Source organism: Silurus meridionalis, chromosome 17, assembly GCF_014805685.1.
Source record: "Silurus meridionalis isolate SWU-2019-XX chromosome 17, ASM1480568v1, whole genome shotgun sequence".
Taxonomy (NCBI): Eukaryota; Metazoa; Chordata; class Actinopteri; order Siluriformes; family Siluridae; genus Silurus; species Silurus meridionalis.
Genome location: NC_060900.1, coordinates 17,254,213 through 17,281,127, shown reverse-complemented (window position 1 = coordinate 17,281,127; position 26,915 = coordinate 17,254,213). Strand labels below are relative to the sequence as shown.

General features: G+C 35.6%; 2 protein-coding genes across 9 annotated transcripts in view; one reads left to right on the top strand and one right to left on the bottom strand.

The window, feature by feature from the left end:
• kcnq2a (potassium voltage-gated channel, KQT-like subfamily, member 2a) overlaps nt 1-23,048 on the top strand; it is a 27,243-nt gene extending 4,195 nt beyond the window's left edge. Inside the window, exons 2-19 of one of the 6 annotated variants that reach the window (XM_046871312.1) lie at nt 2,781-2,871; nt 4,515-4,641; nt 5,589-5,764; nt 6,863-6,991; nt 7,382-7,492; nt 7,598-7,693; nt 8,563-8,657; nt 12,330-12,392; nt 12,545-12,574; nt 13,070-13,120; nt 14,832-15,022; nt 15,485-15,532; nt 15,911-15,928; nt 16,943-17,036; nt 17,919-18,050; nt 18,607-18,657; nt 20,624-20,741; nt 20,858-23,048. In XM_046871312.1, the coding sequence (XP_046727268.1) occupies nt 2,781-2,871; nt 4,515-4,641; nt 5,589-5,764; nt 6,863-6,991; nt 7,382-7,492; nt 7,598-7,693; nt 8,563-8,657; nt 12,330-12,392; nt 12,545-12,574; nt 13,070-13,120; nt 14,832-15,022; nt 15,485-15,532; nt 15,911-15,928; nt 16,943-17,036; nt 17,919-18,050; nt 18,607-18,657; nt 20,624-20,741; nt 20,858-21,556 (2,320 nt within the window). In that variant the 3' untranslated portion in view covers nt 21,557-23,048. The remainder of the gene's footprint in view (nt 1-2,780; nt 2,872-4,514; nt 4,642-5,588; nt 5,765-6,862; nt 6,992-7,381; nt 7,493-7,597; nt 7,694-8,562; nt 8,658-12,329; nt 12,393-12,544; nt 12,575-13,069; nt 13,121-14,831; nt 15,023-15,484; nt 15,533-15,910; nt 15,929-16,942; nt 17,037-17,918; nt 18,051-18,606; nt 18,658-20,623; nt 20,742-20,857) is intronic. The other 5 variants (XM_046871314.1, XM_046871313.1, XM_046871315.1 and 2 more) reach the window with 5 other exon arrangements.
• On the bottom strand, nt 22,026-26,915 carry si:dkey-183p4.10 (dentin sialophosphoprotein). Of its 3 annotated transcripts, none has more exons than XM_046871319.1 (7): nt 26,835-26,915; nt 26,518-26,679; nt 24,590-26,257; nt 24,413-24,482; nt 24,100-24,160; nt 23,893-24,018; nt 22,026-23,312 (listed from the first exon to the last, which is right to left on the bottom strand). In XM_046871319.1, the coding sequence occupies exons 2-7, from the start codon at nt 26,558-26,560 to the stop codon at nt 23,190-23,192; spliced, it is 2,091 nt and encodes a 696-aa protein (XP_046727275.1). In that variant the 5' UTR covers nt 26,561-26,679; nt 26,835-26,915; the 3' UTR covers nt 22,026-23,189. The 3 variants fall into 3 exon arrangements, with proteins under 3 accessions (XP_046727275.1, XP_046727274.1, XP_046727276.1); XM_046871318.1 differs by having other exon boundaries at nt 26,518-26,745; nt 26,835-26,910; XM_046871320.1 differs by having other exon boundaries at nt 23,899-24,018; nt 26,518-26,910.

The window sequence follows — 26,915 nt, the reverse complement described above, 5'->3', positions numbered from 1 at the left end:
ATTTTGCAGTTAATTGTAAAACTGTACATCATGACCAAAATCCAACTATTACTTAAATATGTACAATAATATTCGGTTATTATTTGGACCCATGGAGGTTTTTCCATTAAACAAATTTTTTTTTTAATGTTGCCATTTTTTATTTGTCAAAGTTTTTGAGGATTATGATGATTATGCCTGTGTTTTGGATCCTTCTTGGAGTATCATATATCCAGTCACAAGAATGTGCCAAAAGATATACATTTATTTATTTATTAAATTTATTTATTAGTTTCTCATTCTCCTCTGATCTCATACACACACTTGCATTACACACACACACACACACACACACACACACACACACACACACACACAGAAGATTAGGAGGTAATCTCCATTTGTAATGTAAATGCGAATCTCCTCATCATCAGGTTTCATCACCTTTATCAACATTTTTCCTGATCTAAAAATCACATGCCTGTTGCTTAATCACAGCTTCTGATTTCTTTTGTGAAATTGCATCATTCCTTAAGATTCAACTACTGTGCTATCATCCTGACACATCTTCAATAATTTAACAGCATTCTTCATTATGGTGTGGCTTTATGAGAGAGGAGATTTTATGGGTATGTAATATTATTAGTCCATTTCCACTGTCTACTATCTGCAGTATTGCCGGTCTTTATGAATGCTGGGTTTTCTTGAATGCTCTATCTTGTGTTTACAAGGCTAAATACTGCTGTGAACAGATAAAGATGTTTGAGACAGCAGCTGTACAGTGCTTTGGTCAGAAAGTGCAGATATGCACAAACCCAAGGCTAATGATTGTCTAATCAATACAATATCTGCCTGGGCAGAAAATACCATTGGGCTAAAATTACATTATGAGCTCAGGATAGGGTTAACCATAAGATGTAGTGCACATGAACCTGTCGAGGAGACCCAAACCTGTTCCAGCACAACAATGCCTAACGTGTGTAATGTGGGCTCAATGAAGTTATGGTGTACATGTGTTAGAGTGGAAGATCTTAAATGGCCTGTTATAGAGCTCTGACCTCGACCTTACTAGACATTTTTGGAATGAATTAGAACACTGACTGCACCCTTTACCTCCTTTCCCTACATTAGTACCTGACCTTACTACTGACTTGTGGCTGAATAAACACAAAACTTTACAACCACACACCAAAATCTAGTGGAACATCTTCCCAGAAAAATGCAGGTTATTATAACAGAGACAAAATGTCAAATCAGATTTTCACAAACGTTTATGATCTTTCTCTAAAGGCTGTCCCAGAAGTCTCCATAAACACGAGGGAATCAACAACAAATGTTTTCATTTGTAATTACTTTGTTATGTATAATTCATGTGTAGGGAGTTAATTAAGTTATACACCAATCAGGCATAACATTATGACCATCTGCCTAATAATTTGTTAGTCCCCCTTTTTGCTGCCAAAACCATTCTGACCCGTCGAGCATTAAAAGCATCAACTTCTTCAGCAATTTGAGCTGCAGGAGCTCGTCTTTTGGATCAGACCACATGGACCACCCTTCATTCCCCATGTATATCTGACCCAGTCGTCTAGCCATCATAATATGGCCCTTGTCAAACTCGCTCAAATCATTATGCTTGCCCATTTTTCCTGCTCCTTACACATCAATTTTAAGGACAAAATATTCACTTACTGCCTAATATAAATCTCACCGAGTAGCAGGTGCCATAATGACGAGATAACCAGTGTTATTCACTTCACTGGTTGTAATGTTATGCCTGGTCAGTGTATTTTGCTTTAAAAAAAATAACTCTTCATTTCCACTCTGTTTGAAGACTTTTGGGACACCCTGTGGATCATATCCTATGAGGACATAGGAAAATTGAGCTTTCATTAGCTGAACCTGCTGTAAATTGAGTTACTCTTCTCTATGAAATCCTGTTTTAAAGGTTTGCCAAGCCATTGTGATTTTAAATCAATTCAATTTTAGTTATATAGCACTTTTAATAATCAACATTGACAAAGTGGTTTGATCTGCCTGAAGTTTACATTTAAGCAGTACTACATTTTTGTTCATTCTGCAATTCTGTAATTTGTTCTTTCTGCATGCTCTTCAGAAGTGCCTCTCTCTTGCTCTTTCCTTCTATCTCCCTTTATTTTCATCTCTTTCTCTCTCTCTCTCTCTCTCTCTCTCTCTCTCTCTCTCTCTCTCTCTCTCTATCTATCTCACTGTTTGACAAAAGAGTCTGTATGGATCTTGCTGAGTTGTCATTGCTCTAAAACATACTGAATCTGACACCTCACTACTGATTGCATCAAAGCCACTTTGGCTTTATTTCAGTTATGATTTGTTGAGCTTTTAAGCTGTACTACACTTGGCAAGAGAAAATATCCAAACTGATCTTTCAATGCAGGCAAAGCAAAATCAGACATAATTTTGTTTCTAAATAACATAGAATGAGAAGAAAACTATATAAGCAGTAGGAGGCACCGCAAGAGAATCATCCACTTTTTAAATGTCACACAGCCTGAAAAATATACATTACCTGTCTTCCAGTAGCAGAGCTTACTCACAATGCATATATATAATGCATAACCGTATTATGTCTCAAACCTTTTTTTATGAAAATATGCCAACCTGAAACATTTTCAACCTGAAGCAGAGTCAAAGTCTTTCCACTTTTAGGGACCAAGAATGATCTAAAACTGATCTGTCACTGCTCTAAAGACCTAAATCATGAAAAATAGTTTTCACCCAAATACCCAAATTAAACACATTTAATTTTTTTCTTGCTATTTCAGCTTCCTGCTGGTGTTCTCCTGCCTTGTCCTCTCTGTGTTTGCTACTATCAAGGAGTTCAAAAACAGCTCAGAAAATGCCTTGTACATTCTGGTAAGTATGTTAACATGAACTTTCATTGTTGCACTGAAACAGACACTTTCACATTAAAACTTTTTCCATCATTTCATCTTTTCACATCTATTTCTTTTTATCAGCTACAGTAACACACTCCAATAGGTGACAGACAAGACATGTTATCTAGTGTTAAATGCTGTGAACATACACAGCATGGATCCTGTGAGGGCTGAGGTCTTTTCTGTTAGAAGGGCTGCTCTTAACCTTAGCTGTTTCTGTAGCAGCAATACACAAAAGGGATTTTCTTTACAAAATACAATATAATTAATATAATTGAATTAAAAATTGATATTTAATTATTTCTTGATTGCTTCTTAATTAATTGGGGCTAGACTTACAGTCACTTTCTATCTGTTACTGTCACTGAATAGTTCAGTGATGACTGATGACTAATCATGATTTTTGATCTGATGGCTAATATCTAACATACAGTACATCAGTAGCCTGATTATAAAACTCTTAAGGTTGAGAAATGCATTCTATCACATTGTTTAATTGATGGCATAATCAAAATGCTGTGGGACAAATCTAAAGAAGCGTACAAAGATATCTTTTTGATTTGTAATCAAATTTTTTTTGTGCATAATGCACTACTGAATTCATGGTACGTTACCTTGAAAATCACAGTAAACAGAAACCAAAACTAAACTTACAGTTGTGTTATATGTAAATTTATCGTGTCATTTGTAATTTAATTGGACACTATGTGTTTAGTGTGTCTACTTTTAGTTTTTCTTCCAATAACGTGGGAAAGAGAGGTAGGTAATAATGTGAGTTGCTTGTGCAGGGGCACAGTGTGTTCATGATCTTTACAGCCTGAGAGAAGAAGCTATTTAAAAACCTGGTGGTCCTGGTGTGAATGCTCCTGAATTGTTTCCCAGACAGCAGGAGGGGAAACGTGTTGTGAGAGGGGTTGCAGGGGTCTTTAATGATGCTGGAGACTTAGTGGGCAGAGTGCTGGTTGGTCCAACAGAGGTACTAAAAAAGGTGTTTGTCACGCTGTAATTTTTATAAGTTTCAAGCTAACTGGTATTTCAGCTTTGATTTGTCAATGGCAGTGAGTGAAAATTTTCAGCTGAAAAAATAAGTTTTATAATTATACCAAAAATTCAAGAAAATATTGGGTTCCTTTTTCTTTGAAAGAGCAGTAGCCTATATTTATACCACCCATCCCTGGTAGTTAACGAAAATGTACTTTAATGTAATACTTTAAAATGAAATGTAATTTAATGCAATACTTTAAAATGAAACAAACAAAAAAAACTTTACATAAATATCATAAGACACTTCAAGCTCAAGTTACAACGTATCAATTTTAATTATGCTATTAGATACTATTATGCTGACACCCAATAGAAGAAATGACAAAAGAGACAACATTTCTAACTATTCTTCAGCTTGAATCTTGTACTGTAAATATGTAACAGATTGATTTTTTTAAAATGTCAAAATCTGCTGTTAGGGGTCTGGGAATTACTGCACTTTCTGCCTCATTTATAATTTATAGCAATAAAGTAGATCCTCCCCAGCCCTTTTCTTCTATTTCTCCTATATTCCTGCCACCACTGATGAGCTGTGGGATTTTATTGGTAATATGATATGCTTTCACATCTTCCCAGGAAATTGTGACCATCGTGGTGTTCGGTGTGGAGTATATAGTGCGGCTCTGGGCTGCTGGATGCTGCTGTCGCTACAGAGGATGGAGAGGAAGGCTAAAATTCGCTCGCAAGCCCTTTTGTGTTATAGGTGAGGCCAGTTGTTATTGCACGAGAACATTAGACGTCTGCATCTTCACTTCACTGCCACCAGTCCCCTGCCTCCACATTCTTTTTCTTTTGCTCTTTTCTCCTGAGACAGAAAAAATGGGCCTTGCTTGCATTTTCAGGAAAACAGAAGTGCAAAGCTGTTTGGCATGCTCTGAACGCAGACACTGGAGATGTCAGTAGAATAATAACCACAGCAGACTAATGGCTGTTTACTTGCCCTCTCAATTCAAGTTGTCTCATTTCCTCACACTAAGAGACAGTCGTTGACAGACAGGTTTCAAATGCAGACTTGTTTCCTGTTCATGAATCTTAATAAATGGGAAGAATAGAGAGATTATTTTTTTGTCTTTGAACTGGGAAATGTTGTTCACATACAGTACCTGCTATATAAAAAAACAATAGATATCACCTCTAAAATTCTAATAGTTGCCACTACATCATTAGTAACAATTAGCTTTTAACCATTAAAACATGTTTTTTTATTATTCATACTTATTATAACCTGGATGCCTAATGGTCCCTGTAGGTGTCCAGTAGATACCAATATCCGATCAACATGTTGCTAAAAATCTTCTATTTGTTCTTAATAATATCCACTAGTCATAACATCCTGCCAATAGAAGGCAACCACAGGGACCATCACAGTTTCCAATTAAATCAACACAATTCCCATTATGACAATTACAAATTTTATAAGGGGTTCTTTTAGCTGTTGTTTTTTTTAGCATGGCGGTACTCCAGGTGACCCCCTGCAAATGAATGGGAAATGGTTCTGCCATAGCTACAAGATTTTTATTAACAAAGAGAAAACTGATTACAAGAGCTCCTTGAATTGCCCTTCCTTAATCAGTATCCTATATTTTACCATTGGTGCAATCACCAGTTGCTGTGCGGGCATGAAACATGATTAAGACTGTTTCTGTGCAGACATCATGGTGCTGTTTGCCTCTGTATCTGTGCTGGCTGCTGGCTCACAGGGCAATGTGTTCGCCACTTCAGCCATTCGCAGTCTCCGGTTCCTACAGATCCTCAGGATGCTGCGCATGGACCGCAGAGCTGGTACATGGAAACTACTGGGATCTGTGGTCTATGCACATAGCAAGGTGTGTGCTTGCTTGTATTTATAAGTGACATGGAATGAAATGTTCATAGCCATCACCAAGATAGTAAACGTTTGCATATTGCCAGTAGGAAAGCAAATGATTCTCGCCACAATGATAAATCAGGGGAGAGTGAACTGTAAATTAAATAATTTCAAACTACAGTAAACTGTAATTAAATTTCTCTGCCTTACACTAATAAAACTATTTTATATTCTGTGACATGCTTATGATGTGGTCTGAACGACTACCACTTATTTGACTATATTAATGACAGTATCATTCGGTGTGTGATGGTAACATACATGCTATTTACAATATTGTTGTCATGAACAAATACAGGGCAAGGGACATACACAACAAACAATACAAACAATTCACAGCTCAGAACTTACAAACATGTAAGTTTTGCTAAGACTTGGTAAACACTGAAACATCCATGTGCTTTTGTTTTACAAAGATCAAAAATGGAAATTGCACATGCAGTAGAAAAAGCAATTCAGAAGTCAAAGGAGGGTGCCTTCTGTTGGTTTGGAAGTAACAGGTCCATGCTGGATGCTTTTTCCTCTCTCTCGACTTTAAAAAGTCCAAAAAAATTGGCAAGTACCAAAAACGTAGAAAGTGCCTTAGTAAAAAAACCATAATAAATGTTAAGAAAAGCTGACAGTGTAGACTTCTTTCAGCATTTCATATAAACCCCTGTTTTTGTCGAAGTCACTATTGTGACAATTATAATTTATCTATTTTTTGTTTATAGATTACATGAAGAGTTTACCATACAAGTGACTGTGAATGAGCTGTTTCTTTAGAATTGATAATGTATCATAATGTTTGTATTAATATAAACCTGTGATTTGAATTTTAGTCAGCATTGCTGTCAATGCTGCTGTTTAAATAAAATCATTAAAAAGATTTGAGATTTTACCAGTGCTGTGATGTAATGCACTTTTAAGGAACTCAGAATTGTGCTATTGTTGAACACCATATAAAAACGTTTGTTAACATGTGAAACGTTTAGAGTCTGATGTAATATTGTACTTTATTGTAACAGAAACAGACTGTATCTATTATAGTAAACATGTGCTGTGTCTATTTTCATAGGAGCTCATTACTGCATGGTATATAGGCTTCCTCTGTCTCATCCTGGCCTCTTTTTTGGTGTACTCAGTCGAAAAGGATAATAATGCAGAGATGTTTGAGACCTATGCTGATGCTCTCTGGTGGGGGCTGGTGAGTATCATAGCTGCTAACATCAGCCCAGGCCTTTGTGCCTTCGAGCACTACAGCACCGGTGTTGACTAATGAGATTGTAGACTCTCATGAGGGATGGGGATAGCTGAGAAAATCTATCCCATTACTGTCAGAATTGACTAGAAATGCTATTGACCACTAATGTGAAAATGGGAAGCAGGCTCACTGTTAAAAAGAAAGTGATCAAGTTCACACAAAGAGTAATGTTTGAAGTTACAATGTATATATGCAATAAATTACAAATATCTTACATAATATGTTATTAAAAACAAACTGATTTAATAAAGATTTTGATCATAATTAAATAAACAATAACCAAATAAACAATGCTATCATGTGGTATTATGTTAAACATTACTTTATACTCAGATTACTTTAACCACTATCGGATATGGAGACAAGTTTCCTGTTACATGGAATGGCCGCCTAATCGCTGCAACCTTCAGCTTGATTGGCGTAGCTTTCTTTGCTCTGCCAGCAGTAAGTTCACAACACTACCTAAAAAAATAAGTTTCCACATATCAAGTTATTTTCCTTCTACAGAAAGCTTTTTATCCAATCCCAATCTGCCACACACTCTTCCAGGGTATTCTGGGCTCAGGCTTTGCTCTGAAGGTCCAGGAGCAGCACAGACAGAAGCATTTTGAGAAACGGAGGAACCCTGCTGCAAGCCTTATTCAAGTAAATCACATCTCACACAACACAAGTAGGACACAGCTGCAGACCTAAATTGAATATATTGGGGGCTTTAGGGTTTATCATTTCTACCTTGAGCGGGGACACTGATCCTGTACAACTGCAATACTAGAATTATATTATGGTTGTGCTGAGGGTTTGGAATGTTTATTTTCCCAACACTCCACCATGTAATATACTTAAAGAAACATACATAAAACATCAAGTCATTGCCAATAATCAAATGTATGGAAATAAATGTAATGCATTTGGACTGTTAGCCTCATTACCATTTTCAATTATTCTCTTAAATTACAGTGTGTACTCTTATCTCATTCATGCAACATTAGTTTTGCCTGAATGGGCTTAATGCTTTATGCTACAGTGCCTGGCATAAATATTCATCACCCTTGAACATTTCCACATATTGTAGTTTTACAACCTGGGACTGAAAATCTTCTATCTGCTTTGCACCTCTGGAGACATTTTTTGCCAATTTCTCTTGGTAAATTGATTAATCTCTGTTGGATCCAATTGGGGAACAGCAATATTCAAATTCTTTCTAGAGGTTGTCAAACAGATTGAGGTCTGGCCTTTTGAACATAGTCAGATTCTCAGGTTTGAACCACTCCAGTGCCCCTCAATGTGCAAGGTTTCACTTGGTTTGTTTCATTGTTTTGTTTGTCTTCTAAAGCATAATTTTGACTGCTTTTTATTAACTTTATCCATTTTACTCTCAACCCTGACTATCTTTCCTGTCCTTGCTTTTTTTTTTTTTGTTATAACACATAAAAACAGGTTTTAAATAGTGTGCCTATTTTATAAAACTTTTCACCAATTTTAATTAGAAATTATAATATATTTTTTGTCTTCAGGCTGCCTGGAGATTTTATGCAACAAACCTCTCTCGAACGGACCTGCTATCAACCTGGGATTTTTACGAACAGACAGTGTCTGTTCCAATGTACAGGTACTGCAATGCATTTCTGTTATTTCATTCTCACCTATTCATCTATAAATATAGCATTTCTAGCATACCACTAATAATGTATAATAGGCCTTACGAAAGAAAAGCGCATTCTGCAATAATGCCTACATTCATTTAACTATAATGGGAAGTTTTCACTGAGCTCGCACAGCAAACATTCTCTCTTTCACCACCAGAAACATGCTAGCCAATTCTACTTTTAAGATATGAATTTGAGGTATTGGTTTTATTAGCATTTGTCATTTTACTGTAGTTTGAAGTGTAATAATAATAATAATAAAAATATTCATGATATAAGATTTTCTGATTATGTGGTACCCTGAATTTTTCCCCAATGTTATACCATTTTTTTTTAAATATATTATGAGGTGTAGCTGCTGTAATGAATTACATTTAGAAAACGCTGCAGATAAACTCATTACAACCTGATAGATATAACTACAATCCATGCTATAAAGGAAAAAAAATCTAAACTAATTTGGCAGACAACCCGTAGGGGTAGGCATTAATCATGAGGCAGGTTAAAGAGCAAGCATTTGGCAAATACAAATACTAAATCAGTAAATATAAAGCTGGCAAGATGGCATGCGATTGCCAAACAGACATAAATATACAAGCTTAACATAAACTTACAAGACAGAAGTCAAAGGCATGTGCTTGGCAGAGAGCCTTAATGTGCATTGTAGCCATTGGTGGAATTCTTAAAGAAATGTCTGTGCACAAATTTTTGTTAGTTCACTCTCTCAGCTGGTCTGTTAACTTAGCATGATAACTAGATAGTCAATCTAACAGGAAGTCATAGTTTATAAAGATATGGAACCATGGGCATTACAAGGCTGGACAGAGTTTTGCCAGCCAAGTATATTATATAGAGTTATGAAGGTCTGTAATAAAAAGGAGCATCAAAATGTTTTTACAGCATTGCACAAATATTTAAAGTGACCTTAGGAAATGCTTCCATTGTCATCACCTCTAATCCAAACTAAGTAGACATAAAGAGTGTGGCTGATTTGACCTTTTCCAGTGTATTAGAACCAGACACAGTGGGTAACTAGATTATACTGCTGTTCTGGTTTTGTCCACAATAATCAATTTAGGAGTGATGACCTCTTCCTCATACAAATCCGAATCCTGCAGACACTAATGTGTTTTTTTCTTATCATTTTATTTTTATGTGGCTGTGATTTCTGTTGCAGTTATTCTGTGAATTTTTGATGCAGCTATTACTGTATGGTGCTTGAGTGTAGGTTAATGGAAGAGAGAGAAGATTTATTCTCTGTATTTACTGAGCACCTCCTTGAATACAGCTTGGTTTAATCTTCATAGTTTCTTGGGTGTCTTCAGGGCTATCTACCGAAATAGAATCTAGAGTAATTGTTAAAAAATAGCACACACACACACACACACACACACACACACACACACACACACACACACACACACACACACACGCACACACACCGAGAGAGAGAGAGAGAGAGAGAGAGAGAGAGAAAGAAAGGGAAAGAGGCACATATAAGAGTGAGAGTGCAAGGCTGTGATTAAAAACACAGGTGTTGCAGTCTGAGCCCTTAGTAGATTTAGCACTTCTGTCTACTTCTGTCACTTTTTAAGTCTACAAATTCAATAAGTGCAATAACATGAAAAAATATGTGTGTAACTGCACAAAGCCTTCCACCAAACCCCCACTCCACCAGCATTTTTTAAACCAGGATGCTACATAATTGTATCATAATGTCCTTAGAAGAAGGAAAAGGTTTGAAAGGTTACAGGTTGTTGGAATTTTTTGATGACTGAAGCTAATATCCACTGATTACAACCAGAAATAGTCTGATTTGAGAGAGATGCCAGTTCATAAAATATGAATGCAGCAATGGGCAGCATGTACTGTTCAGCATGGAAGTTGTATTTTGTATCAGGTCTGTCATTAAAGTAAATTCCTGGAATCATCATACCAGATTCTTTTAGTAATGTATGCACAGATACAAAACACTTTGCTCTATATTTAATGAACTTATAAATCACATGTTGCTTACAACATTTTAATAGTCATGTCTAAAAGACCACCTCATCGATTTGATTCATGTTTATGGGTTTAGTCCCTTTCAAACAGATAGGAGCCTAGTCTTGTCTGGGAAAACTGCCAAGATGGCCATCAAGTGGACATATTTTACTAAATAGAATAAGTCACAGGAATTCACTATATATAAATTACACACAGTCCCAGTCAAATTTCTAGAGAAGTCTTTTTAATGTTCACAAATTTTTTTCTCTTATTAACAGAAAACAAAATCTGGTAATGTGATTATAATAATTTAGAAATCAATAAGATGTCTTTTTATTGTCAGAAATGGAAGATACCAATCCTAAAAGTGACTCATGTTTATGTTTTGTTCTCACTGACTATGTAGCTTATTAATGTATATTAGATGGAAAATGCTATGCCCAAAGCAATCCCACAGCAATTTTATTTGTTAATCACAGGAATACTGTGTTCACACCCCAAGCCCCCAAACAGTTAAATACATTATTTAAATTAATTTAATCATTCCAGTGTAAAGTTAGCTTAGTCTTCAGGACTCATTTATAGGTTTGCTTACCATGTGTTGAAATTGAATGTTAAATCATGTTTGGTACAAGATTTACAGACGGGAAACCTTTTGCTTGCCCATGATCTTGTCATAATCTGTGATATTTAATGCAGGACAATCCTATTCTCACAATATCTATTATACTTTTAGATTATCATCCCAATGCTATCCCTAAAGATAAAAAGCAGGACATGTGTGCATTGATTAGCTTTGTCTCAGTAGGTTAATTGTTGTCCTGTCTTCAAAAACTGATTTACTGGATTGTGTTTCTGTTTCAGTTCATGTATGATTTCATTTTGTGATATACAAAGAAGCAAAAAAAAAAGTTGCTTTAGTATTGTGTATCTGACAATTAAAAACACAATTTTTTTTATTATTTTATCATCTTTTAGGAATGTGTCTGTGAAGATTTTCAGTCAACCAGATGCGGTAATTCGGAAGTTGAGTCATGTCAACTTAACTTCTGTCTGGTCGGATCAAAACAATTCTCTACTCATCTGAGCAGCTTCCTCACGCTGACTATAGATGCTGCTCGGATGAGTGGTGAAATGTTGACATGACTCAACTTCCAGGCATAGTTCAATTTTTTTTTTTTTATATTTTTCATCATTCCTTTTATTCACCTTTTTTTTTTTTTTTTTTACAATACTGTTGCTTGTATTTCTGGTACTTAAATAGAATGACTACTGTAAGTACACAGACCTTTGATAAAGACAAGTGTAAATGTACATTTTTATTCATGTGTAATTATAACAATGTAGTTTTCATTCAATGATGATCTCCATCTGTTTTGGACCTTGAAGTAAAACTGATTGAGAAAATGCTGAGAACATACACATTTAAAAAAAAGGAAAACTTAGGATGTTTCAATTTATTTAACACTTTTTATCCAGTGAATCTATTCAGTATTATTTAATAAAATAAAATAGTAGAAACAAATAAATAAATTTGAAAGAAATTTTTGACAGGTAGTATATGAAATTTATATTTAGTTTGCACCAGACACAATAAAAATAGCAAATGTACTTAAATAAGTGTGTACTCTGTGAACTTGTTTCCTTAGACTGATCCCACCTCTCAATCAGTTGGACCTCTTGCGCAGTCTGAAGGGCAAGTCTGGATTCAGGTTGGAGTGACACATTTTTCCTACTATAATACTTATGTAGTATATATGAGATATGGATCTGTTTTTCGTTAGTGATTTTATTGTTATTATTGATGATTCCTTAATTAGTCAGAACTTTATTAATGTGTGTGTCTCAATTTTTTTAACCAAAGGAAGGATTCACATCCTGAAGGTCCTCCCAGGTTGGTTACATAACTAAAGGTTTAAAAGATTTTTGAATGTGAATTCCCAAAAACCACTCATAACAAAATCATTCATGTCACAGATTTTTTGGGAGTTCTGTGCACCAGCATTATTCTTTAAGGGAATGCAAAGTCCATGCATTTTCTCTGGATATCTGTTATTCACAATTATATAGATGTAGTTTAGTAGCACTTTATTTTACAGTACTGCTTCATGTATTTACAAGGTACAACACATTAAACAGCTTATCTCAATACCTCGTTTTTGTAAGTGTACAAAAGTAACTGAGATTCCTAAATTTATCTTCGAACTGCATATGTTTGCCAAGTGACTACTCTGTAAAATACTGTACTGTAAGATTAAGTGCAGCTCATATTTCCAAGTGGAATTGTCTTCTCAATTAATTATCTCTTAATTATGGCCTCCACCATTTTGACTATTCCTTGTACAATTTCTTGTGTCTCTCACCACCCACTGAACCACACTTGCTGTAGTGAGATTTCACACAAAGACACCCTCTGTGGGTGTTGCCCAAGAAGCAATAGGTACCGTAGCACACAGATACTAACATCTGCACGTCCGGATTTCTCTCCAGCACTTGGATCTGTGTCTTTTCTCTGTCTATAATTTCTCATTTCTGACCCTGTTTCCAAATTCGTACCTTCAATTTTATTCTTTATAATGTAAAAAATGTCAAGTGCCATTTTCGCAGATAAATAAAATAGTTTAAAATAGTTTAATTTAGTTGAATGCTCTTGTTGTTGTCAATAGTGTGTCTGCTCTGATATGGTAAAAAAGACCAACATGAAAACCAGAGAGCTGTCGATGTGATCAAAATCAAACCAAGCTTTCATTGAAGCCAGAAAGGGACTGTTATAAGGATAAATAGACAAACAGAGATAGAAAATGCAAGAGAGATGCTTGTAGCACAGCCTGACCATTTCAAGAGATTTTTTGAACAGTCTGAAAGTTGCCCAATAGGGTTTTGTGTATTGTCTTGGCTTAGTAACATATGTGTAAAAAGTAAATCCCAATATTCACTCAAACATTAACGATTTCCTCCAAACCCATCTCAGGCCAAACCTGTATTTGGAATCTACGCAAAAGCTATGCAAAATACAGATAGTGTCTGTGTCATTAGACCATGGCGCCTACCATTTATCCATTGCAGGAAGCTTTATTAAAAGCTAGCACTCTACTGCAAGGTGCGGCCTGCAACAAATGACACGATTTCATCTGTACTTTTCATGTCCAAATGACATTTCAATTTATTTGTCAATTTCTGCCACAACAACCCCCCCAAAAAAGAATCATTTTATTTTAGAAATAAATAAAAGCATAAAATTAAACTATTTTTGTGTTATCGTCGTTAGCTTTTCAGGCTTTGCACAAAGCTTCCCCACAGTTTAGCATAGTTTCTGAAAGTACTTGGCACAAATCAAATTTGAGTGGTAATTTATATAAGGCAAGTTTGATAATCTTGCACCTGATCAATGTGTTAAATACATAAGTTAGACTGTTCTTTGTTCCCTTTTCTTTTACATAATGCCTATTATTTCTTCACAGACTTAACATACAATCTAAAACGAAGACTGTAGAGCACATACTTCCAGCATGCTCTGCATACAAACACTTTCAGCATGTTATAAAGCGCATGACGTCTTTTGTGCTTTCTTTTCTGCTGCATTGTACATGGCTGTGGCAGCATGTGGGGGCTGTATAGTGCATGGCATAAATGTTAAGAATAATAACAAATTTTTTTCCCTTTTTATTGTGATTGTTGTTCTTATAATGTAAAAAAAAAAAAAGAATAGGATAGGATAGAAGTAGGAAAACAGAGTTAGCTGAAATGTTTCAATGCCATTTGGTGTTTATATGGTTTTATAAAGTTTTTTAAAGTAAATGATTTTGTAATTGTATAAATATATCATGAAGTAATGTGACTATTGACACTGAAAGGAAATGAAAAGATACTTACTTTCTGACAATACAACTTTTATTTATTTCATGCACATTCATGCACATTATTTAATTTTTTTTGCTTCTTATTTCTAAATGTCCTTCTAAACTAAGCTGAAACTGAAATTTTCATGTATTCTTTATTAATAATATTTTTTATCAAACAATCTTTTTCACAGTAACAAATGTGCAAATTGTTCAGCAGTGTACTGTCAATGAATATCATCAATATCTAATAATTCTATTATCCTTTTGCTTCTGTTTTACTTGTATACCCCGAAAATGCTTCCTCCACAGCCGGAAGCCAAGCATTAAAGAAAAAGCATTCACCAGCCCCTCTAAGAGTGCAGGGGGAAAGGAAACCAAATCACCTGGAGCTGACGATGGAGCACCAGAAAGTCCTAGCAAAGTTCCAAAGAGCTGGAGCTTCACTGAGCGAAACCGCTCCAAACACTCCTTTAAGATGAAAGAGGGTCGGGCCTCAGAAGGTCAGAATTTTTTTTGTTCTTATAAAATACGCACAGTAATTACTCATGCAGGCAAACATACACCTTTACACCCACCTATATTACTTTAATATGTGGACTATGTGTTGAATAAGCACAGGTTGTATTGACGGGCACAGATCTAGCTGTCAGAGCCTTTTCCCAGATCTGTCATATTTAAAGCATGGCATTAGATATAGCCTGTTAGTCAGCATATGTTTTATAAAAAAAAAAAACGAGTTAAGGCTTAATTATTACCATAACATAAAAGTTTTCCTTGACTCTACAGATCCATATGCAATTTACAGGATTTTTGATAGCTCCCCTCCACTAGATAAGTTCTTTGCATCTTCATGCCATGTAGTGAACAGCTTTTGAAGAAAAAAAATATTTTATATTTCATATCTTCCTGCTTACAGTCTACACTCTCATCGCTTCCTTTCTCATTTCTCTTCACTGAAAAAGTGCTGATTGAGATGCAGGATGAAGACATCGGAAAGAAGAGTTCTCCAGGTTAGGCTGTGATCCAAAAATATGATCCAGAAAGTATCGAGATGATATTGCAGTTTGCTCTAAAAAAAAAAAAGTATAGATATACACAGTAACTGCAACTGCTTTTTTAGTTAATCACTGCCTCGAATGTTAATGTTTTGGGGAGTTAATAGATTTCTGCACTTGATTGAATAATTAAAGAAAAAAAACATGGCCCAATATGTTCACGTTCAGCATCAAAGCCATGACATCATTTAATCATGATGTGTCCATTCATAAAGGGCAATAATTAGCCACATAATATCTGCAACTTATGATTGACATGTGGTTCTTTAAGCCATTTTCATCTGAAACTTTTAACCATTTCTTTCCCATTTCTCTCTCTCCACATTTTGGCAGCAATTGAGGGGTTGATCAGTAAGACAAATCATGTTTTTTAGGGTTGTGCTTCTATGTTAAGACACAATAACACAAGCTCAGCTAGGTGCAGCTGAGGAAAGGAAAAGTGTGCATGTCTAAAAATGGCTTTTTAATTACTGAGTTGCAGCTTGCCTTAAAAAGATTTGCTTTCCATGCAACACCCTCTGTCATAAACTCTGCTGATTCCTGCATCTCACCAACCAAGGCTTCTAAAGGCCAATGGTAGTAGCTGGTAGTGAAGTAATAGCTTAAAAGCCTGAATATGCACATCTGCAGAATTCTTAATAATCAATTACCTTAATGATTATGTCTCTTTTTGGGGTATTATGCAACAATACATTCTGTGATGAATGTGTTTTTATGACCGAATGTGTTGCAAACAAATATATTTTGTCTTTTTCCTACTCCCACCCCCCCAAATTTTTTGCATTTACCTGCATGAGGATTTCTCTCTGCTTCTATAGAAAACACATTTAGTTGTTTAAAATAATCAGTGATTTTATCAATGATTCACTGACTATTATGTCATTTGAATTGGATGCATAATTCATATGACTCATGCAATATGATTTATATGATTCACAATTATAGCTTAATTCATATGACATAAAACAAATCTTGCTACATTTTCTACCACTGTAACATGCCCGCTAGTAGTAGTGTAGAACCTGCTGGAGTCTAAATCTGCCTTGCTGTGAGTCTTTTTATGTGCACAGTGTGGTTAATTGTTCAGTGTGTCAGGTAAGTGTTTTGTGCATGGTTAATAATGCAATTATTCTTAGGATGAGAACAATGAAGCATGTCAAACTTTTCTGCTTAAAAAAAATAACACCTAAAAGATAATTATGTAACATACAAAGCTATTAAATAATAACTATAATGATGAAATCTGTGTTTTTAAGATTACTGCCTAATACTGAAAAATACTAACTGAATCACTACTCATGTGGAAAGTCTGATGAATATAAGTGAAAAAGTTTTTAAGAGAGTTTGTGGATTTGTGTGTTATAGAAGCGAGTCTTCCTGAGGACTTTGGCGATGATAGAACGTATGAATTTATGCAAGATATGTCTCCTGCACTGAAAGCAACTATAAGGGCAATCTGGTAGGAGACGGCCACGTGGACTGTCTTTTTATAATGTTTCTGAAGATGTTCACTTACCAGTTTAGTAAATATTTGTATCTGAATTATGCAAACGGTACTGCACTTGATGTTAATTCACCTTGACTTACTTTAAAGCTACTCGGCTTACAGCTTCTATTTTTAAAGTTATAATATAAGGTTTATAGTATAAAGCATTATTTATGTTTTTTGTCCACTGAACAGTGAGACATTGACAAAACTAGTTAGTATAATAGATATCGGTTTTAATAAACATCAAACAATAAAATATACAATCCCGTTTCTGACTGTTAAAAATACATTTGTTTTTGCTATACTGTACCATGAAACCAAAAGTAGACATTCAGAGTTATTAATTGTTTAAGCAATCACATTAACATGGCGTAACTGAACAAGAAACACCTGTTAATCACTTACAATATTTCTGATCACTTAAAAAAAAAGGGTGGATCCAAAAAAAAAAGGTTGTCAAGTTCTACTTTTTTTTTTTTTATATATATCTAGACACAAGTATCAGAAAATGAAAACAAAAACTCTAATAATCTCATATTCATCTAATGATCTCAAACCCAGATGTCTTTGGTTTAAAGCAGCATATTAGACTTTTAGGGGATTGTATATTTTTTACTTTTTACAAATGCACAGCTGATGTCTTTGGTGTGCAAATTGTTTGCTTTTCTGCATGATTATGATTTACTGCAATCATCTTTAAAAAAAAAAATATTGGTCTCGAAATAGTATTAATTGTATGTCTGATAGTACTATAGTATTATATGAATGTATATTTTTTATATCAAATCTAGTGGAACCACTTCTCTCGATATTGCTCTTTTAACTTAGTAGATGTGCTTGTCTTGCTCTCAGTATCATGCGTTTCCTGGTGTCTAAGAGGAGGTTTAAAGAGAGCTTGAGGCCATATGATGTAATGGATGTGATTGAGCAGTATTCAGCAGGCCATCTGGACATGCTGTCTCGTATCAAGAACCTGCAGTCCAGGCAAGACTAATGTCCAATCACAGTTGCATTTACTTTCACATAACAACTGGGTTCATACTTTTGAGATGTCTTGAACACATGCTTTTTTAATACACATTAACACGTTTTTTAATTTCCAGTAACAGTGCCCTCTTGTGGTTACACAATGTAATATTTCTGCTACCATTTAAACACCCCCAGTGCTACACTTCAGTGGCACAGAACTCCGAGCACCCGTGCACCTTTAAAAACAAATGATTGTGCAAGAATGAATTGAAGTTTCATATCTCCAGTTCTTTCCTTTTTATTTTCTTCTCACATTCCATAATTCTGATGTGAGTCAACACTCATATTTCTCTCTCAAATAAGATTCATATATGTTGTGAAATCAAACCATTGTTCCACACATATAAAATATATTCCAACAGCTGATACCATTGCCTGTGTGTCATGACAAATGTGGGCATGGAATATATTCTCACTTATTTGCCATTGGTTCTCTGTGGAGCACTGTGATTGGTGTCCATGTGTTGCTTCATGATGCTTTGCCCCATTTCTTCTCTATGTACTTTGGCAGGATTGATTTGATTGTGGGCCCCCCACCCCCTTCGACCCCTCGCCATAAGAAGTACGTAATCAAAAGGCGCAGAGTTTCCAGTTTGCCCATTATTGAACAGCATTGCAGTGCTTACTACCCAACTTAATTCTAATGAACTAGTTCAGTATCCTGTTCTTTAATTGTGACTATATTATTCAAATGTCTGTTATTAGTTATACACATTTTATAGCTGCTGTTTTAACAGCAATATAAAACCATGTAAATGCTGTCCAATAATTATGTACTCACACCAGTGAGCATATACTCTAAATAGTGGGGGACTAATACATTTATGCATGCCATTCTTGCATTTGAAAAGGACAATCAAGCCAACCATTAACAATAGAATCAGTAAAGCATGAAGCATCATAAGGCATGGTACCAGGTAATATTTTTTAAACATTCTTCATTTGCACTCTTTTTAAATACATTTTTTAAAAGTGTTGCTAGTGACATGACTGGCATTATGTACAGTTAATAAATCACTACTCAGCTGGTTGGATCTTTCTGCATTGCAATATTGTTTTCCATGTGACCTTGTCAACTTTGACAGATTAAACACCTGCAGCAAAAGAGTGAATGTAGGGGATGCATTTTCCTTTTATATCACCTATTTGACTAGCTATATTGGTAGCTTGCTGTCTTGCAAAATTAAGTGGTTTGTGACTATACTTTGTACTTTGACAGCATTATTGAATACCTAGCATCAAACTAATTTAAAGTGGAATAGTTATTAAACTTGCTTAGACTGTTACAGAGGACAAGGAATATAATATCATTAACCAGATACCAGCAAACTGTCCAGCTAAACTATATTCACCATATAAACTACACAAGGCTTTACAAAATTCGTCAGAGATGCATTTTCCTTTGAATGGGATACAGGATTTCCTTTTCCAAATCTTTGAATAAATAATATCTAATTGGCTATAATAAATCTTATAATATACATGGAAAAAGTATTTCAATAGAAAAATGTTGTTCTATGCTTAATAGTCAACTTCATGTCAGTGGTCATTTTCTTAGGCTTTGCTGCAGGTAAAGACTAATTTATATATACAGTAGATGTTGTGTAATATTTTGCATTTTAAACATTTGTATTCATGTGTGTGAGAAATTAGTATAATGATGAACATAAATTTGTTGACTAGAGAACTAACTACAGTATGTCAACATTCAATTATACATGGGAAATAGCGTATAACTAAATCAGACCAAGAAAATACTAACATAGGGAATTCCCACACTTTTCTCATTGTTACACACTCAGTAATGTTAATGTTTTAGACTATATAGTAAGCTGGCTAATGTTTATAGACTGGTCACAGTTTTGTGTGATATGTGTGGCATCAGATTGTTTGCAAATCGCCAAAAGTTATTTAGAGGTTTAGTCAAAAATTTACTTTTTTGGTCTATAATGAACTACACCAGTGGGATAAACCAGTTTCAAAAGCTTCTGGCAAATTCAACTCCTAAAGTGTGTAGCTAATTATATTCCTAAATCTTAAAGACAACAAAACAAAACAAAAAAAGTCCACGTGGTGTATTTTAACCACTGATCTCACCCCACCCCTCCTTATAGCAATGGAAAGCAATGAGAGCACAATAAAATGCTATTGGAATGCAGATCATGGTCTAATACTTTCTCAGATCTTGCTCTTGCAAAGACTGGGGTACTAACCCTTTTAGTCTGATGTGTGTGACCTAGAGAGCATGATAATGGTAAACAGTGCAGTATTATTTTGCATGTCTCATTCAAAAAAAAGAAAGAAAATAAACAAAGAAAATTGCAAAGTCATCCAGGGACCATTATTGTCTTCCATATACCCAACAGTGCATGATTCAATGCATATTCCTAAACATTTGCATCTTTTTTTTAATACTTAGGACCCTTCGTTAATGTTTCTTTGACTTTATTATACGTACATTGTATTTTTGTAAGAAAGATTACATTATCTTAGCGCTAGATAGAAGAGATTGTTTCATGAATTGTCAGGGTGGACCAGATAGTGGGGAAGGGAGTATCATCAGGGGAAAAGGAGAAACCCAAGAGTGAGACCGCTCAGGAAAATGACCCCAGCATGATGGGCCGATTTGTCAGGATGGAGACTCAGGTAATGTTCCATGTGTTACATATATAAATTTTTATGATTATTGGTAATAGAACCTAGAGGGCAGTTTCTATATGTTAGTGTATTAAGAGAGCTAAGAACAACTTTTGGCCATGCAGGTGGTTGCGATGGACCGCAAACTAGACTTCTTGGTGAATGTATACACCACACGCATGGGTATTCCACGCTCTGAAACTGAGGCTTTGCTGGGCTTCAAGATGGCTGATCCAGCACCACCTTACCACAGCCCAGAAGACAAGAGCGAGAAGGTGCAGGACGAGCAGGAGGAAAAGAAGAGCCCAGAACCCAGCCCAACTGGGATGCCTGTCAACAGCATGTGCCGCCCATCTACATCCTGGGATCAGCAGAACGAGCAACCACTTAATGTACCTCTTTGGAATAATAGCCGTGGGGCATCTCCAGGTACTGATGATCCGTCTCTGTACCGCATTCCACCCCCACCAACACATGAAAGTGGAGAATGCGGACGCCAAAGGCGACACAGACGCACACGGCCAAACACAGGTGTTGACAGCGACACGTCTCTGTCCATTCCTTCAGTGGACCATGAGGAGTTAGACCGCTCATTCAGTGGCTTCAGTATCTCACAAACCAAGGAGGAAGATTTGCTTCCTCCAGTGAATCTTGGACTGTTTGGGGGAGGAAGAGGAGTGGTGTTCTGCACTCGCATCAGACCTTACCTGGCTGAAGGGGAATCAGACACAGACTCAGAGCTTTACACACCTGGTGCTCCTTCACCTTTATCATTTACAGGAGAAGTGGCATTCGGAGACAGGGGCTGGCCAGGTCTGAAGTAAAAAAAAAAGCCTAAAAGAGCCTTCAAATCGCAACAAGAGCCTTCAGATCCTGAGTGGATAATATCAACAAAAACTTAATCAAAGTTTTTCATTGTCATTAATGCATGAGGAATTAAAAAAAATTAACACATTTGGAACCCAATGAATATGATGCACTCAATGGACACTTGTTATTTGGTATGGCTATATCATGTTCAAAATTATCATACTGCTTTGGCACAAGAGTGTCTTCAACAAAGAAATGTAATACTTTGTGGCCTCTTAAATTAAGAAATCTGCCTTGTTTGCACACTTACAAAACTGAGTTTTCATGTGAGCAGGTTTTGGCATGAGTTATAAGTCTCATGTGTGATTTGTTTGTACTAATGTAGTATAGATATGGTACCAATGCTTATTACCAAGGCAATATTAGAAGCACTTTACTTATTAATTGTACATACACAATAATAATTAATGATAGTATGCCTGCTTTTGCTCTTATTTAATTTATTTTTTATTTCTTTTATAGAAAAACATAAGGGACTGTAATGATAAACATACATAACAGCAATGTATGAAATTGTGTGACATATTTAATGGAAACTGTTGCTTTTAAACAAAAAAGAAAATAAAACAACAACAACAACAACAAAAGATGACCCCAACCAAAGATGCAGAGAGAGCACTTCTGAGCACGATTTACATTTACACATTTTTACTTCCATCTGCAATATATTTATAAACTTAGCATGAACTTTATTTTTATTGATACATTTACAGGAGTTTTTACAATACAAATGTTTACATTTTACATTCAATTAAATGTTTATTATAATCATTAACTTGAGAGTCCATAAGCATCACCATGCCTTTGGAAATTCCAATGTGGTTAATATTTCATCGAAGGTTAATTAATTAACAACTACATTTGTGATATTTATTGTTTAAAAAAACTGTAAAATGTAATGGTTAACAGGCGTAGGCATTAATTGGCAGCTTGTGATGTATACCAACATTCCACATGAGGCAAAAGCAACATTATTAGCTTGAACATATATGTAAATCTTTAAAGAAGATGAAGCTATGGAGAGCTATTGGTGTGAATTGGCAGTGCAGGAGCAAGAAACGTATCACAGCTTCAATCCACATGAGATAGATATTGGCTCTTTTTTAATGGCACGACTACTCATACTGCTTTATTAAAGACCCCCAAAATATTTTTGTTAAAGTATAAATGAGTACACTAAATGCATGGCATGTTTAGAGGAATTTGACTCAATTGATAATGGCAATACAGGATTCTATGCCAGTAGAGGAAATAAATTATAAAAACATTCTTGCATTCAGCTAAAATCTTTCCCTTGATGCCCAAACTGATGACAAAAAAAACATGCCCGAGTTGTTACTTTGTGGTGAGACGAAAAAAAGATCTTTTTGTACTATTCAAAAGGGTTTTTGTAGAGCATGTTGGAAGTCTGCAATGTTACAGCAAATAAAGTTGGTCAGATTTAAATAGATTTTTGTCTGCTGCCTGTTTTACAAACTTTAATAAATCACATATAACATTTAGAGAACATCTCTTGCTCCTTATGAACACCTATACAAAAAAGGTACCAGGTTAAATATCTGTGGATACTATTCATCCTTATTGTTTTCATAGCATTGAGGTGTCATGTCCGTGACTCCACTCCAGATCTTCTGTTGCCCACCAGTATGAAACGATACCTATTGCTGTCAGCAGAACAAATGCTAGGGTGGATTTCAGCATGGCGAAACACTGCAATAGAAACAATTTGATAAGCAACTGAACAAGTGAATTATTTGAAAGTAGCTAATGTGCTAATGCATGCGGTGTTTTGTCGGCGTGTCAGTCATAACTAAAGTTGCACTAAAAATAATAACAGAAACAGTGTCAGCTTTTTGCAGGTGTTCCAACATGGCACAGTCTTCAAAATCTTTCAGTTTATTAAAAATAGGTTTGGAAATTTTTGTTTCATTAATTTAAAGAGTGTGAAATAAAGAGTGGTCATTGAGGGAATGAGTTTTAAAATAGAAAATGAGACTGAGCCAGTTAATTTTTTGCTGTTATATTGCAGGTGATAAACTAAAAATTTACGATAAATTGAAGCATTGGAAAATTACTGTGGTATCTCGTATAAAAACCTTCAACACAAAACTTCATTACTTCATTGTTTTATTCATTAAAGATTATAAAATTTTAAAGCACTGCTGTCAAATCTGGCAATTGTGCTACATGTGTATTTGTATTTCTCTCCCTCAGACACAATAGGCCCAAACAAAGACTTGAATTGCGCTCATTCTTTGTTTAAAGTTAAACAGATCACAACAGCACTGACTTTTACCCTGTTCTTTGGCGGATGCTGTTTTACTGCTGCACACACAGGTTGCTGTTCCTTTGGTTGCTTCCTTGACCTCTCAGGATAATAAGGCTTCTCCAGTGGGTCATCTGACTCACTCTGATACTACAACACAAACATAAACACTTAAACTTTAGAACATGACATGGTTATAATCTATTGTTTTAGAGACATCATACTAAATACCTCTGGTTTCAATGTGTTGAGGTCTGGTGTGTTGAGATCTGAATCCAGTTCCTCTTCAGTGCTAAGAGATGAGGAACAAGGCCAATTAGGTGAACATGCAATCTCTTTTATAAAAATCAGGAGTTCTTTTTTTGTTCCTCTAAAAGAAGCCTTTAAAGTTATATGTATAATCCAACAAGAGAGGATTTTAAAGAGGGAGAACTAGAATTCAAAGAACCCTTGAGCAATGAACATTCCATAAGCATGCACTCTTACCAAATCTACAAATTGGGTGCACTGATATGGCAATGAAGTAGGAGGAAAAGGTCCATACCTGTCAGAATCTTCTTCATCATATTCAGAAGATTCATTATCTAAACAAAAGGTAACCTTATGGTTTCTGCCTAAAGAGAATAAAAAAGTAAAAATAAATAGAACTTACTTACTTGCAGTCTTATTCACAAATGTATTAACCTTGGAAAGATAATGGAGAACAGAAATAGACACTTACCCACTTGTTCCTCTGGTTCAGTCTGCTCACCATAGAATCGATAAAATGCCTCAATTCTTGTTTTCTCCTGCTCCCAGTCCCGCTCAGTCCCCTCATCATCATCATCATCATCATCAGTGCTGAACTCATTCATGGCATCTTCTGTGTACTCTTCGTTTTCTCCTTCACCAGAATTTATCTCAACTGAATCGCCAGTCAAGCCCCAGTCATATTCATCCAAGCGCAGATTGTCTTCATTCATCAGCAGTGCTGACCACAAACCCTCACTCATTAAATTTTTGGCATTGTCTACATTGTCGAAAGCCTCTGAAGATGATTTGTCAGAGTTTTTTATGTCTGTGTTTGATTTGACTGATGCTGTGCTACAGTGTAACTCTGTAGGTCCTGTCATTGATTCTTCATCATATGAAATGGGGTTTGTGCTTGTGAAGCCTTTTTCCTCAACATCACAAAATAATAAAAGTCTCATATTCTGGTTCTCAGGACTGTTGCATTCCTTGTCCCCCATATCTGAACATATGTGCTCAATATTATTATCCATCATCTCCATGTCCCCTGATGAGTAGTTATGCTGTGTAACGTAATTTATTTCCTCTTCCTGCTCCACCAATGATATGAAATTAGTTTCTTCCTGGTTTGGGCCATGATCATCATCACTGCTACTGTCACTGATGCAGTCTGCTTGATTGTTAACATTACTTATATATTCAGTATCCTCCACATTCATGGTGTCTTGAATTGTCTCTGTGTTTTTATCCTTTGTTAAAGATTCCTGGACATCCTCTTCATTAAACTTTCCTCTCTGTGAAGACTGATCAGTGTCTGCTGAGATCATCTCCGCCACCAGGCCCTTAATCCCCGAATTAGTATGCTGGGCAGGATAATCTTTGTTTACCCTTTCTGCATTTGACAATTCCGTAACACTCTCTGTGCAGTGATCGTGAAGTGTAACATTTTCAGCAGACTCTTCAGTTTCACTGTGTGATAAATCAGAGGGATAATCTGCAAGGCTTTCCTCGATCTGTTCTTGGTCTTCCTCTGTAAAATCCTTTATCTCATCTCTGACATCGTATTTGTGTGCAATATTAGGACTCATTGCAAGAAAAGGTTCATCCTCATTACCAACAGATTCACATTGAGAAGACTGTTCTTTTGTGATATTGTTCTCTTGTAAATCTTCTTCTGACTGGGAAGACGTTTCTTCTGGTGTTTGAGGCAATGTCTGCTGCTGATATTCCACGTTAAATGTCTCTGTATCTTCCTCCTCTGTGAGCAATTTTACATCTTCCTTCATGCTGGGCACAGAAACACCTGCTGCTAAGTCACTTTGCATGTTTTCTTCCTCTGCAGTAAACTCGCCAGCTTTGTAGTGAAGTTGTTGTTCTGTAATCATCGTGTTTAAAACTGGATCGCTATCAATTTCATGAGAGAGGCAAATAGTAGACACGGGGTGGATGGCAAATGAATTACTTGACTCACTGTCACTGCTATCAGAGCTCTCTTCATTTGTATCCTGTTCATAAACATGAGTCTCAACTAAGCTTTGCTCTGATGTCAGCCATTTACTAGCACCGTTCATATCATCTTCGTCCTCATCAATAACTAGCTGTGTTTGAGATGTGTTAGTGCCTTCATCTGATTGAAGTTGCTGAAAATCTATGTTAATTTCTGAAGAAGACAAAAATGTGCACAATAAATACAGTCAGTACTGTGGTTTGATTATACAAATACTTATAAATAAGAGCTAAGAGCATTTTATTAATCGGATTCATCTTCGATTTGGATGCTCATCCTTTGTAAAACCTTTTACAGTTTGTCGTTAAGGCTTTTAGATAAAATATTTTCTAAAAAAAAAAATTTGGAATAAAATAAATAAATACAATTTATTTTGACAAATGCTACAAAACTGACAAATTAATAATTCTTACCTGAAAATGCACCTTCAAGCAAATCTGCAAAACCTTGGTCCATCTTTGTTGTTGAAAACTGTAGCTTGTAGTTTCATTTGCAAAATTTTATGTGATTCTTAAAAACTTAAACACAAATTTGTGCTCAGTCAAGTGCCTACTTCTTTGTGTCTCAGTCACTTCCTGTCAAAATCAGGTCGTGAAATCTTTTTATCCTCCGCACTCTTTCGGTACACGAAAAAATGTAACCTAAAAGTTAGCAGTTAAAAAACTGCACTGATCAGTGATATTAGAATAATAATGAATATCTCCCCAAGATAAAAACCTGATTAAATTACCTGTTTTCTCATCATTAGTTGAGTTCAATGTGATTTGGGCTGTGGTTTCAAATGTGCGCAACTAAGTACCCCAGAAAGAGG

Bases quoted from the DNA above. Each gene is read 5' to 3' on its own strand.
- si:dkey-183p4.10 (XM_046871319.1), bottom strand. From the start codon at position 26,560: ATGGACCAAGGTTTTGCAGATTTGCTTGAAGGTGCATTTTCAG. The intron at 24,483-24,589 runs GTAAGTGTCTAT...TATTCTCTTTAG, and splicing joins TGAACCAGAGGAACAAGTGG to GCAGAAACCATAAGGTTACC. The intron at 24,019-24,099 runs GTATTTAGTATG...TTTGTGTTGTAG, and splicing joins TCAACACATTGAAACCAGAG to TATCAGAGTGAGTCAGATGA.